Genomic DNA, 14,285 nt, shown 5'->3' with positions numbered 1-14,285 from the left:
TTGTTGTTTGGTGGGCCCAGGCTGGATTTGAACCCACCAACTTAGGTGTATGTGGCTGGCACCTTAGCCACTTGAGCCACAGGTGCCAAGCCTCTGGGTCATATTATTAAAAGAAAACTGCTTTTCTTCTACTTCTTTCCCCCTGCATGCTCACTGGAACTCAGGTGTGGTGGTGAGGAGCTGGCTACAACCATGCTAAAGAGAACACCACCCTGTCAACAGAAATAAACTCAAGTCAGGGGACAATAACTTTATTTCTTAACAGATATCCACAAAAGTAAATATAAAACAGGTAAAATTAATTGTGACAATATATTTCACTTAATATATACAATTATCATTTCAACATATAACCAATGTACTAATTATTAATGGGACATTTACTTTTTTTCATATTAATTCTTCCACATCCAGTGTGAATTTTTCACTTACAGCCATCTCATTTTAGACTAGCCAGTACTTAACGGCCACATGTGGCTGGTAGCTACTCTCTGGAGAGCAGAGTGCTGAAGATGGCAGGGTGACAAAACAGAAGGAACATAGTTCCCAGATAACCTTGTGGTACAAAGCGTCCCATCATTTTGGACCTCCCATTTATCTCTTGTTTGAAACACTGTATTTTGGGATCTCCTAGTAACATGAACTTAGCCTATACTGTGACTAACATGACACGGTAAGAGTTTGTTTTCCTCTGACAGAAATATTATTGACCTGTACCTGACATTCTGTATAACAAGCAAATGGAGACGATGATAGTGATAAGCTCTTGATATATCAGCCCACGTTCACGAAAATATCACCAAGTATAGACTATTGTTCCAGTTGAAAAATTCAGCTGTAATGGAACAACTTACCTATAATATGGAGAAATACTCACATTTTAAACCTTAAAAAAATTCCAATTTGAGGGCAGCGCCTGTGTCTCAAAGGAGTACGGCGCTGGCCCCATATGCCGGAGGTGGTGGGTTCAAACCCAGCCCCGGCTAAAAAATTGTAAAAAAAAAGAAAAAAAAATCCAGTTTGATGTGCTTTCATTTTTTATGTTTTAATTTCTTTCATTTCCTGAAACTCAAAGCAATAAATAATCTCCACAAACATTAAGCATTAGATATGTATGCATCTTTTGATTTTTATTATTAATTTGAACTAAATACATCTGAAAAGGAATAAGGGTTAAAAGATAAAATTATGTAATAAAAAAGGGGAATGGTACAAGGAAAGAAGAGAGGTGACTTTAATGTTATCAGCAGTATTTAGTTTTAAAAAAAAAACCCACTATTTGAGAAATGCAGTGGAATCTCCATAGTTGACCACCTCCATCCCCCCCACATTGACCACCCTCCTTAAGTTGACCTTATTTTCCTACAGCAGACATGCACCACCTGTACATATCAGTACAGCAGACTGAGTTTCATATGTTGACCACCCCTGTATGTTGACCAGTTTGTTACATTCCCTTGGGTGGTCAACGTACAGAGGCTGTACTATAGTTTGTGTGAAAGACCTCACTCAGCTTCGATTTCTCAAAACATATAGAGGGTTTATAAAAAACATCTCATTTTACAGCCATGGTCATATAACATGCAAAACTAAAACAACAATAAATCTGGGTTTTTTTTCCTGTCCAATTTGTTTCTGTTTCCCCACAAACAAAAGGAATTGGCTAAAGAATGATGAGGTTCTTCATGTTTTGAAATTAATTTTCTGCTTTATGGGAAAATTCAATACTGAAACCATAAAAGAGAAAAGCAAATATAAATAAGGATCTGCTACTTTATTATTATGTGTCCTGAGATATGTCAGTTACTATCTTGATTTGCTGGCAGCTGCTTTTTTTTTTTTTTCAAGAAAGATTCACCATCCAGGAGCTGAGGGTAGCTCAGTGATTGATTCTATTCCCAGCTGGAGTCAGCGTAGAAGACTAGTTAAGAGCAGAGATGTAGGAGTCAGGTTGGAGACTGTATCCTGGCTCCACCGATTATCAGGGGTGTGACCACAGGTAAGGTATTAACCTCTCTGAGACTTATTCTTCTTATCTGTAAAATAACAACAAACTGCCTCAAATACTACAAGGAATAAGTAAACTGAGTAGGAAAAATTTAACACAGCATCTTTTCCAGGCTTTGCTGCTAAGTATTTTTTTATTTCCAAAATAATCATCTCATAACATATTTTTTTAGCAACTACCGTGTGTCATTTTCTTTTCACTTAGATTATTTCTAATTACCACAGCAATGCTGGAAAAAAACGAAACACCCTCATTTCACAGATGGGGAAATTGTGGCTCAGAGAGGTGAAGTGACTCACCTGAAGTCACACAGAGAATCTATGATGAAGCCAGGAATTGAACCCACCCATCTACCATCAAAGCCTGTGCTCCTTCCATGAGGCTGTGGTGCCTACTTCTCTGGGCAGTGAATGTTCCAGAGAGAGACAAAAAAAGAAAAACCAAAGCCGCTTTCGAGGTTTCTAAACCTCTCGCTTTAGAATAAATCCCCCAATTATGCTTGAAGTTAGACCAGCTTTTGAAATCTCAACTGGATAGCCTTTTCTCATCAAGTTCCTTGAAATTTCCCTTTAAAGAGCATCTGGGAAAAGCCACTGTTATTAGCCAGGTTCTGACTTTATTTTCCTAATAAACAGACCTTTGGTCAGACAAAAGAACCTCTTCTATTTTCAATTACTTCTTGAACATTTCAGCGGATTTTCTTCTATTTGGCTTGAAATTGTGATCTGGGAAAGACTGGTCCTGCAAATTGTCCTCCTATAAGGGAAGCCCCTAGAGGATCCTCAACTTGTTATTTTTAATCACTGTAATCTCTTTCTCAAAGGAGGCTCTGGTCAGAAACAGAGCAGGCCTTTCAGAGCTTTCTAAAGCACAATTATTGCAGCTGGAAGGGGAGGCAGGGGGAAGAGGGAGGGAGAAGAGAGAAGTGGTGGGAGAGAAAAGGAAGTCAATATAATGCTAACAACTCGGTAAAGGCTGAATAATCATCTCGACTGGACCCAGGCTGTGGAGTAGAAACCTGTTTCAATAGTTTTTAATAGTGATCATTTTATTCCAGTCTGGACTCCATAAAGACTATAACTCAGATGGAGGACATGAGAGCAGACGCTGTCTGGGAATAAACTGGAAAGCTGTGGAGAAAGATCGGGAGCAGGAAAACAAGCCATTGATTCCTAGGATTGTGAGGGATCTGAGTTCAGGAAAAAATTAAAAAAGCAAATAGAACACCAGGGGAATGCTAACTTCTACAGCCCTAAGTCAATACACCAAGCAGAATGCATTAGATTTACTTTTAACATAATTATTCTAAGAAAGCATGAGCCAAGAGAAAATGTCACAAACTAGGCCAGCACCCTTTCTTCCTAACATTGAGTGGCTGGAATCAGGTTTGCTAATTGCAGAATATTTACTTAGAAGACCTCAGCAGCTTTCTGCAAGATCTTTCTTTCAAGGTCTCTTTGCCACAAGAAAGGTAAAAAGATGACTGTCCAACCTACAACCTAGGGGGGGGGGGTGTGTGTGTCAAAGTCCCAAAGGCTAACTATTTAGGCTCAAGTAGCCTGTAGGGTGAAAATCCAGGGCTCTCCAGTTCCAGCCCCAGTTCCCTGTCTCCTGCTCCCAACCCCTCCCAGTGTACGTAGTTCCAGAACCTCTCTGGCCACGTGAGTATGGGATGTGCCTCCCTCCCAGTGCCAGGGCCACCAGCTGCCAGTGCTCAGCTGAACACCGAGGATTAGTGTGGGAAGAGCTGCCAGGTAGGACACTTGGCTAACCCAGGGCTAGCCTAAATCACTGAAAAAAACCTTCCTGGGTTTAAATTAGGGACAGTCTTAGGAAAATCTCCTAATATGAGGAATCATTCATTCACTCATTCAATTAATTTATGAGGACCCAGGTAACCACCACGTACTGGTAGATTGGACCAAGGAGTGCTGAAAAAACCTACTTTCTCACACACACCCACACACCACACACACACACACACACGCACACACACACACCCCTGACCAGAATATCAAAACAATAAATCCTCACATTCAACTCAACCTAGTATGTGCTGTGAACCCGCTGTAACTCACACATACTCACAGACCGCTATTTTTACAGCTGGGAAATGGTCTGTAATTAAATGACTTGCACAAGGTCACACACCCACTGCACCCAAGTCCGTTTGATTTCAGAGCCAACTCTTTCCCTACTACGTGGAGCCGGGGCAGTTTCCCCAGTGAACCTAGGTCCTCCGTTTTGGGGAGGAAAGCGTGGGCCAATGAGGTCACGCTTCCCCAGTCTACGGGAAGGACCCGCCGCCTCCAGAGGGGCTGCCGCCTCTCGTCAGCGCAGCTCGCTCCAGCCAAGGCGCCAAGCCGCGCTCCCTCCCGGGCTGTCCTCCGCCCAACGTCTTCTTCGTGCAGTACCGAGGATCCCGCAGACCCGCGCGCTGGGGCCAAGCTATTCCCCGCCAAGCGCTGAGCATGCCAAGGCTCTGAGTAGCTCCGGGTGGGTAAAGACAGGGACACGACCCCGGGAAAAGGAGAGAAGCCCGTCTTAGAAGGGTGGCCCCCGGTTCTGGTCTCCCGCGCGGCCCCAGTGCCAGCTGACACTGCCCCAAACTTTCTCCTGTGCTGCTCCCACTGCTTCCGCCAGCGACACTCTAGGGAACTAGGTAGGAAAAGACGGAAGGGCCGCGGCTGGGACAGCCTATTTGCCCCATCAGGTGCCCCAGTGACCTGCTGTTCCCTGCTTGGCACCAGAACTGACTTATGAAGGGGAGAGGGTGAGAAGACACGCCTCACCACAGGACCCTAGGTGATGCCAGACATGCTTCCATCCCTACCAGGTGTCCTGTCTTAGAGCGGCTGCAGCACCTGGGGCAGAGGTTTCTGGGGAGATGACCGGGCTGACGGAGACGGTGGTGGGGCGTGGGGATGGAGTCAGGGGTCTTCAGGTCGGTGCCAGTCGAGCGGCCTCTCCTGCCCAGGACGCGCTCACCGGTTTGGACACCTCCTCCCCGCGCTCCGGAAACCCGGCTCCGAGCTGAGTAGCGTAGGTGCAACACCCCTGGGGTGCGGAGCCTGGGGGATGCGGAAGGCAAGGTTCCCCGGCCTCTAGGGAGCAGGCCTCAGGAATTGGGGCTCCTTTCTGTCTTCATCCAATCCTCTTCCTCCTCGGAGCCTACCTAAAGCCCTTTGGGGACCCCGTTCCCACTAGGAACCTGTCCTGGAAATCCAAGGTCCTCAACCTCGTCTGGGACCGTGAGAGAATCATTTGGGGTTGTTTCCAGGGACCCTTTAGAAGAGCTTCAGGTTGCTCCTCTCCCTCTTTCCTGAGCCCTGGGCCCGTTTAGAAAGAAGCCTAAGTCCCTGGGACCTATCTAGGGAAGTCCAAGTGCCTGTCCCGCCTGGGCCAGTCTTCCGAGAAAGCTGGTCCGGTCTCCTTCAGGGTTGGAAGCCGGGAAAGCTGCTATCACTGTCTTGCCTGGAACCCGACTGAGAGAAACCAGGGTTCCCTCCACTAAAGAGAACGACCGATCTGGGGAAAGGCGGGTCTATTTCCCTCCTAAAGACGACTGTGGGAGACGCGGGACTTCCCTCCAGTCAGGCCAGCCTGACGCGTGGCTCCGCTACAGCCCCCGCGCGTCGGAGATCCAGGCTGCCTCGCCTGGCTGCGGCCCCTGCGACGGCCCCGGACTCCAGTTTGCAATCAGCGCCAAGCTCGCGGCTAAAAGGGCTTAGGACAGCCAGGACCAGAGCGCTCTTGCGGGGCTGCACCAGTACCGTGCGCCCAGGGACCGCGCGCCCTCCTCCGGCACCGCGCGGTCGGCGCCCTACAGGAGCTGGGTCTCTCGCCCTCAACGCTACCCCGGGCCACTTACCGCGGTAGCTGCTTCCCGGCTTGTAGAAGTCGGGGTCACCCTCCACCCGGAGGCTGAACTCGGTGTAGCCCTCGCGCCGCGTGCCCTGGGCGCGCAGGATGCGGCTGCAGTAGCCCTCCGACTTAGGCACTTTGTCCAGGGTCTCGTCGGAGAAGGCCAGCGCCGCGGCCAGGGGCAGCGCCAGGGCCAGCAGAGCCGGACTCCGGCTCAGCCTCAGAGGCGCCGGGGCCAGCCTCATCCTTACCGGCTCCCAACTTTGTGCCGCTGACTCTGGCCCTCGCCACGCGACTCCTGCCCAAAGTGGTCCCGGCGAAGGCGAGACCTGGCGGAGCCCGGGCGGGGAGAGGGAGCTCGGAGCCGGCGTCGGCGACTCGGAGACCGTGCCCGCCTCGGCTTGGTGGCTGCTGAGGGGAGCTGAGCTGAGCTGAGCTGAGCTGAGCTGAGCTGAGCTGAGCCGAGCGAGCCGAGCGAGCCGAGCAGCGCGAGGAGGGGAGGGCGGCGGCGAAGGAGCAGGGGAGGGAGGGCTGATTTTGCCCAGATCCCGGAGCGCAGCGCTGTTTTGTTTTCGAACTGGCGATTAGCTGCGCGGCCGTGTTTATTTTGCAACGCTGGGTTCCCAGGGTCTGGAGAAGAAATCATAGGATACACGGACACTGAGGACTCTGTCCCATCACCACGGAGGCTGGTATCCCACCCCGCTACACTCTGGATCCTGAGGAGGACCGTGTTTCAAGGGAGGGAAACCCGAGAATGAAGTTTTGTTGCACACCTATTGTGCCTAGCAACGTGCTGGGAGGTTCACTTGCGGTATCTCCCCACCGTCCCCGCCCTCCCCACGCACAGTGAAGATTACATTACTTTTACTCATTTTGTATATAACAGACAAGCAAACAGAGACTTGGTGAATAGTTAAGGCAGCTTTCAATGCACGATGTGCTGGATCTATTGCTCTTCCCAGGGACATATTGGAACAGGTCAGACTGGAGGACGAAAAAGGAGCAAACGATTTATCCAGAAATTTTCGCACAGCGCTTAGAACCCACAGTATTTTGGGGAGACCTATGAAAAAGTTCTCTTTAAAATCAGAAGGAAAAAAGCCATTTAGGTCAAACAAAATATTTTACTATATAATACTAATATATTTGTCTTTATACCTACACACTCATAAAATACGATGTTTAATTTTGTCTTATGGAGGAAGGAGCCCACAAAGACAAAAGTGCCTAAGGCCCATGGATGTCTTCCTACAGTCCCGGAAAGGAGTTTGGAAAGGTTCAAAAAAGAACCTGTGTTTTCTTGGCGGTAGATTTTAGATCAGGTTCTCAGTCCCCAGGGACAGATGTTCAGCGAGGTGCTGTGCTTGAGGGCTGCCTGTGTTTTCCCAGAGAGAAAGAAACCTGAAATAAGCCTCAGTTCTGCCACTTTCTGTGAGACTTGGGCTAATTATTTCACCTCTCCAAGTTTATTTCCTGCTCTGCAGAACAGGGGGTTGAATGTGGGAGCTAATACACCTTTGCTGAGTGTATGTTAGAATTAAATGACTGACCCATATAAAACACTTGGGCTGGTCTCCAGTGCCCCCTTCCCTCCCACCCCTCTGGGGACACCTTAGGTCCCCAGTCTCTCCTCAGTGGCACAAGCATCCCTCCCCAGGCGCTCTCAGAAGCTTTGGTTTCCCCCTCTTTTTTCCTCCCAGTGCCTTCAACACCTCAAGTGCCCACAATAACAAGCCATCTCCTTTCCCTTTCTAGGAGTTTTCTCTTTCACATCGCTACTAACAGGTCCAAGGAGGCATCTGCATTGGATGTCTCCATTCCTCCCTGCCGGCCCACTTACTCCTTGGTCCTTGTATGACTCCACTGTCACTGTCAACTTTGTACCTTTTCTCAGGAGTCACTTGAGAGTAACCCACTCCTTGCTGAAGCCAATTATGCTCTTCTCTCAGCCCTGGCCCTCCTTAGTCCTTAGCAGCACCTGATCCGGCTGACCAGCCCTCTTTTTGAGGTGATGCTCAAATCCATGTCTGCATCCTGGGGGAGTGATCTCCATCTTCATTTGACAGGCTCAGAGCTCATGTTACATTCCCTGTTGCATGGCCCCATCCATCCAGCAAGCTTCACTAAGAGCAGATTTGGAGCCAGGCTCTGTGCTGAGTGGGGGGCACACAAGGGAACAGAAATTTGTTCATTCATTCATTCATATCAAAGGCCCTCCCTGTGCTTGGATACAAGACAGGTAGATATGTGACTTGCCTTTGTGAACCTTACAGCCCTGTGCCAAAGTCAAACATTAAACACGTAATTGTATGAAGCCTTTTATAATTGTGATATATGCTACAAACTAAAATAAGTGGTTCTTGAGAGTGTACCTAGAGAGCAGGAAACCACAAAGATGAATAAAATGTGACTCCTATCTTCATGGAGCTTCTTACATGTCTAAAAGCCCAAATACATGCTCTGGAACATCTTTTACATCTACGCATCACCATATTCAAAGTTAAATTGGAGGTGAGCAGGCATGAAGAAGGCAGGGATGCAATATTTAACTTTTTATTGGGCAAGATAGGAAAACCACGTGTGGTGAGAGGCCCCATTCCACCCCCCTGCCCCACCACTATTTTCTAGATCAGGAATCTATAAAATTACCAGCCTGGGTAATGTACCTTGGTTATTAAGGGAAGGTGCCAGGATTTAAAACAGACCTTCCCAACACCAATATGAAGTACTTGTCATAACACCCTGTTGGCCCCATCGCCTGGGCTGTGATCGCAGGCTCTGACTGGCCTACCAAGCTCCACGCCCACTAACATGAGCTAGATTTTCCTAACCCAGCTTGGCTGTCACACATCCAATCCATCACCATGTCATCAGCTTCACCCTAGTCCAAGTTGTCATCCTCTCTCAGCCGGCTGATTAGGTTGCCCCTGTCTAAAACTCCTTTGTCAGCAGCTTTTTAGGGCTCTGAGAATAAAGCCAGAATCTTTAAAGTGGTCTCCAAGGCTCTGATTGATCTGCCTTTCTGGCCATGGGCTTTGCCTCTGCTGTTCTCTCTGCCTGGAATCCTGCAAGGCTCTTTGGTCTATCCCACCTACTACCCTCTGTTCTTCTAATCCTGACGCAAAACAGCTTCTTCAGAGAAGTCCTTTCTGACTTCCTGGAATAAATCCTGCCCCTAGAGCTCTCCTGGAACATGGTACCTTTTCTTTAATATTCTTATGTCTATAATTACCCATTTCATTCATATAGTTGCTTTCTAAATCTGTTCAGTGAGTGTTTGTCCCCATCATTGAATTCTAAGCTTTCTAAGGGCGAGGAATGTCTTTGAGGCTCACCACTGTACCCTCCCTGCTCATCTGAGTACCCAGCTCATGGTAGGGACTCCATAAATATTTGTTCTCTCAATTAAAAGTTTGTAATAACCTTGCTCCCAGGGCCCTCTAACTCAGCTCACATTTTTAAATTCGGCCTCTAAGGCCCTCCATGATCTGGTCACACTGTATCTATCAGGCCACATCTGGCCATAGATCCCTGTCTGAGCTCCCAGTTCTGCCCAACTGGGTTCCCTGTGTCCCCCACTTGCATTCTTGCCCCACCACCTCTGCTCTCAGCTTCACATTGCCTACACTAAAAGGGTTGTTCTGTAAAATTTGGATCCAGTCAAAAAACTGTGCTCAAGGATCTACAAGGCCACATGTGGCCTCAAGGCCATGAATTCCTCACCTCTGGCCTAGAATGCTCTCTCTCCTCCTGTTTAAATTTTCCTCTGTGGAATAGGATCTTGCAATCTCTGCTCCTCTGGCCTTCAAAAGAATTTAGAAGGAGAAAAAAGTTTCTTATTTTGACTACTCTGTTCCAATGGATTGTCATGACTATTTCATGTGCCTACATCTCATCTCCTAGCAATGACTCCAGTTTACTTTCTATTTAATTTCCTGTTCAGATGTTTTGTTCTGTTGTAAAATACACTGGACTTCGAGAAATCTTTTCCAGTTTTGTAGCCTAAGGCACAGCTGATGTTAGTTGCTAGGGTGTTGCTAAGGAAAGTCATTTAGCCAGGGCAGATAATTAACTTTATCAGTGTGTGGGTAGGTCACCGAAGAGAAGAGCTGGGGGCTCCATTTCTCCAAGAAAAAAAAAAATATCGTTTGATTAGTAGGAGGTAGGATCACTCTTTTTTTGTTTTTGTTTTGCTTTTGTTTTTTTCCTTGAAGAGAGAAGGGAAAAATGTTTTTCTAGATTAGTGTTTTTCTGAGTATGGGCATTGAAACACGAGCATCAGATGTTTGCTTCAAATGCAGATTTCAAAACTCCCTCCCAGACCTATTAAACCTGCTCTTTGAACAAACTCATAGTAAAGTTTAAGGGACCACTTGTCCTAGAGCTTGGAATTCAGACTTGAAGTATATGCGTTCCAGTCTAGCTCTCCTATGTTTCAGCCACATGAAGCTGGGAAGTCTCAGGAAGTCACTGGATCTGTCTAAACCTCTCCTATACAAAGTTGGAAATAGTAATACTCATTTGTCTACCTCCTGGGATTTTGAGAGGTAAATGGGCAACTGAAATAATTATAAACTGTAAAGAGATTCACCCCCCCAACCCGATTATTATTGTTTCTCTTATTTTATTACTTTAGAACAAGAATCCAGAAATGTTTTTTCTCTAATTTATAGAGATAATTTGGAAATTTTATGTGAAAGGAAAAGAAAGCAGATAGATAATGAAGGGAACTGAATTGTGCTCAATAAACCACCTGTAATGTATTGTGAGGGAAGGTCCAGAAACTGTCTATGAGCAAACTAGCAAGTTTAGAGATGAAGCCAGGGAAGATGAATATAAAGAGTTAAAAAAAAATTCTAAAAGCAAAAGACATACATTCATTTTAGAGATGTTTTTCATCACCTGCTTTGTCCTAGGCAATGGCCAAATCATTTGCCTTTGGAATTGTGAGGCTGATTGGGTCCATCTCCTAATTCCACCCAAAGTATATGCTCCTGCTTATCCCTGAGTTCTCCCATTCTTTGATCTCCATTCACTTTTTTTATTTGAGACAGAGTTTCATTTTGTTGCCCTCGGTAGAGTGCCATGGAGTCATAGCTCATAGTAACCTCAAACTCTTGGACTCAAGAGATTCTCTTGCCTTAGCCTCCCAAGTAGCTGGGACTACAGGTGCCTGCTACAATACCTGACTACTTTTAGAGAGCGGTCTTGCTCTCCCTGAGTCTGGTCTTAAAGCCGTGAGCTCAGGCAATCCACCCTCCTTGGCCTCCTAAGTGCTAGGATCATAGACGTGAGTCACTGCACCCAGCCCTCCATTCCCTTTTATCTTTCCTTCTGCTCTCTGGAGCATTTCTCTATTTCCTATTGCCACATCCAGATCAGTATTCTAGAACATCCTTCAAGAGACCCTCTTACTTTAAAACTCCCAGTTCTCACTTTACACTCCCTCACCCTGCCTCATCCTGTTCCCATCAACTGTAGCCTCCAGGTCGCTTCCCTACAGCCACAGAGGACTCTGCAACTGGCTTAGTAGCTTCCTGCTCATTCTGATGCAGGCTGTAGGCCTGGGAGACCAGCCTGATGAAGCCGGAGCTGACGATTTAGCCATTGCTCTAACGTCTAACCTCCTCTACTCCAGTGAGCACGGCCTCCCTCCATACCAGTAGCCCTCTCCCACAGAAACACTCATGGCCTTGGAAGTCTTGAGCTCCTACCAGCCCTCTCTCAGTTTACTTTCTGTTCTTCCATCTTCTCACCCCCTGGCATTAACTCCTCCATGTCACTAAGGCCTACAACTGCTTATTCCCCTCTGATTTTCCCAGCCTGACTTGCTAATTCCTTTCCTACCCAGTCCGGACACCATGCTTAGTCATTTTCATCTTATCTTATCTAACACTCCTCATTATCTCTCCTTTATTTTGTGTCTCTTCTCTAGCCCTAACCTTAGATCAACCAAACAAAACAGTGGAACTATCCCAAACTTCTAAGTTCTGCTGCACAAAACCTAGTAACTCACCAATTGCTTTGCTACAAACTTATGAATTTTATCGTTAAGTATATTTCTTAAATTTATTCCTAAGTAGTTTCCTTTTCTGTTCTTCCTAAAGCCTTCTCTCTGTCTTCTAGTCCTTGCTCTTGTAATCCTCACTCTTTGGGTGGGGGGAGGGTAACCTGCCTGCTAATTTCATCCCACAAGTTGAGGTCGTTAGGCATGAATTTCCCCAAATCTCCATATCTTCTAGCCACAAACTGAACTCTAGCAAACCCAAGTTCACTTCTTGCCTTAAAGAATACGAGTTTTGATGACTGTTCGTTTTTTTTCAAGGCCAATCCCCTATTGCATTCTTGTCCTCATTCCCTGCCGTCTGCTGAATACTGATCTAGCTGTTATCCTCTCTCCTGTATTTCTGTTTCCCTGCCTGGCCATGTCGTCTGCAGATGTAGGTTAAGTCTCCCCTTCCTGGGAGGTGAGCTAGCGTGGGGGTTGAGGTGGAACTAGGCAGGAGACTGGACCTTTTGCCGGCCTTGTCTCTGTCTTCATATCCTCTCTTCCTCTCTCTACCCTCCCCCCCTCACCGAGTTCTCATTCATTTTCCCACACTGTAGTTTGGAATCAGCTGATAGCTCTTTATGGAAACTGCTCCAGCAGAGCTCACTTAAGACCTAATTGCCATAGCTTTTGTCTGAATTAGAATAAACAAAAGCTATTAAGTAAGAGCCCTATCATTGCAGAGCAGAATGGAAGCTCTCTGCTGAGAAAAGTTAAAGGGACACAGCAGGAGGTCTTCCAAGGTGAGACCTTTTAGTCCCTCTGCTTTGGGTATATGACTGGAGAGGGCCTGGTATCTGAATACAGTACAGCATGCCAAGTACAGATATAAGCAGCTCTCAAGAGCAAACCTTTGCAAGTCCACACACGCACAGGACCCAAACACAGCCCACACACCCTGAGGTTCTCTTGCTGTTGATCTAGCAACACAACCTAGGCAGAGAAACCTTTTTGAAGTTCTGAGAACGTCAGCGCTTGGGCCACATGACTATGGCACACTACTGCCACCTGGTGACAGAAAACTGAACATGCAGTGGTATTAAGTAAGGACTTAAGCACCTGGGCACTCAAAAGGTCACCTCCTTCGGTCTATTTTAGACTAGGTTGTTTGCTCTTTGAGAACAGGGTCACTGAGTTTTCTACTATGTTTAGAGTAATGTGCCTGCACAAAGTAGGTGTTCAGTAAATTTTTGTTAATTTTAAGACTGTCTTTCATTCAGTAAACCGGTATTGATTAACTAGGAGGAGGTAATCTAAAGAAAAATAAGACATAATTCCTGCAGAGAAAGATAAGGCAGATATTTGTAAAACAAGGACTCATGTGTGCTAAGTACTAATGGGAGCCTAAAGTCACGAGTGGCTAATTCTGCCCAGATAAAGGTAACTTTAGAAAAGATACTCAACCCTTGGGTAGACAGGTAAGAATTTGCCAATTGGATAAGGGGAATAGGTAGTATAGGTGGAGAGAAGAGCTAATACAAAGCCTTAAAGTTATGAAAAGGCAGCTTGTGTCCTATTCTGTTGGAGTAATAGAATGGACTTTCCAGTCTGGGGGCAGGGCACATGGTAGGAAGCTTGAACACAACACTTCAGAGGATAGTCATGGGCTGAGGCTAGGAGGCAAGGATGAATTGGAGGGTCATTTAGGAAGTGGGATGAAGAGGGTGTTGTGCATGAAGACATGTAGGAAAGGAGTCAGGAACGGCTCTGAGGGTTCTCATGTGGGCCACCAAGTGGTATATTTATCACCTTAATGGTGTATTTATCTGAGATAATGAATTCAGGAAGGAAAGCCACGAAGCATGTGCACCTGCAGGATGTATGAGATGATGTAGTCAATTGTGTAGATGTACAGTGGACTGTCAAAGACCTAATAGGTTTCTAGTCCAGAAGGGAGGCGAGAGATGAAGACAGAGACCTGAGAATTGGTGCAGTATTGTGCCTCAACACTCCCTTTAAGATCCTCTCAAAGCTTAGCTCTTCTGTGTTGCTTCTCAGTCTTGTACTTTCATTTCCAAGCCAGTAGACCAGTTTGATAAGGGCACTCTTGCTAGCATGCTAAAGAAAAAGAATAATCTTAGTTCCAGCTATTAGGGAGGCTGAGGCAAGGGAATCACTTAAGCCCAGGAGTTAGAGGTTGCTGTGAGCTGTGATGCCACACCACTCTACCAAAGGTGATAAAATGAGACTCTGTCTCCAAAAAAAAAAAAAAAAAAACCAAAAAAAGGAATAATCTTGTTCTCCCTACCTGGTTCACCAGGTGATGTAGGTGAGTGTTCACAATGGTGTCCTAGAGTGAGCTGAAGATGTGGATTCTAAACGCAGTGATCTAGAAGGTATCTCTGGTCTTCAGGAGTTTCC

At 46.4% G+C, this 14,285-nt stretch overlaps 1 protein-coding gene across 1 annotated transcript in view; it reads right to left on the bottom strand.

Moving 5' to 3' along the window:
* SPON1 (spondin 1) overlaps positions 1 to 6,356 on the bottom strand; it is a 290,405-nt gene extending 284,049 nt beyond the window's left edge. Inside the window, exon 1 of the mRNA XM_003781118.3 lies at positions 5,880 to 6,356. Coding sequence (XP_003781166.1) covers positions 5,880 to 6,117 — 238 coding nt within the window. The 5' untranslated portion in view covers positions 6,118 to 6,356. The remainder of the gene's footprint in view (positions 1 to 5,879) is intronic.
* Between the last annotated feature and the right edge of the window lie 7,929 nt (positions 6,357 to 14,285).

Source organism: Otolemur garnettii, unplaced genomic scaffold (assembly GCF_000181295.1).
Source record: "Otolemur garnettii isolate 467f Iridium unplaced genomic scaffold, OtoGar3 scaffold00001, whole genome shotgun sequence".
Taxonomy (NCBI): Eukaryota; Metazoa; Chordata; class Mammalia; order Primates; family Galagidae; genus Otolemur; species Otolemur garnettii.
The sequence above is the reverse complement of the archived record's forward strand: the minus strand, read 5'-3'. Positions and strand labels throughout refer to the sequence as shown.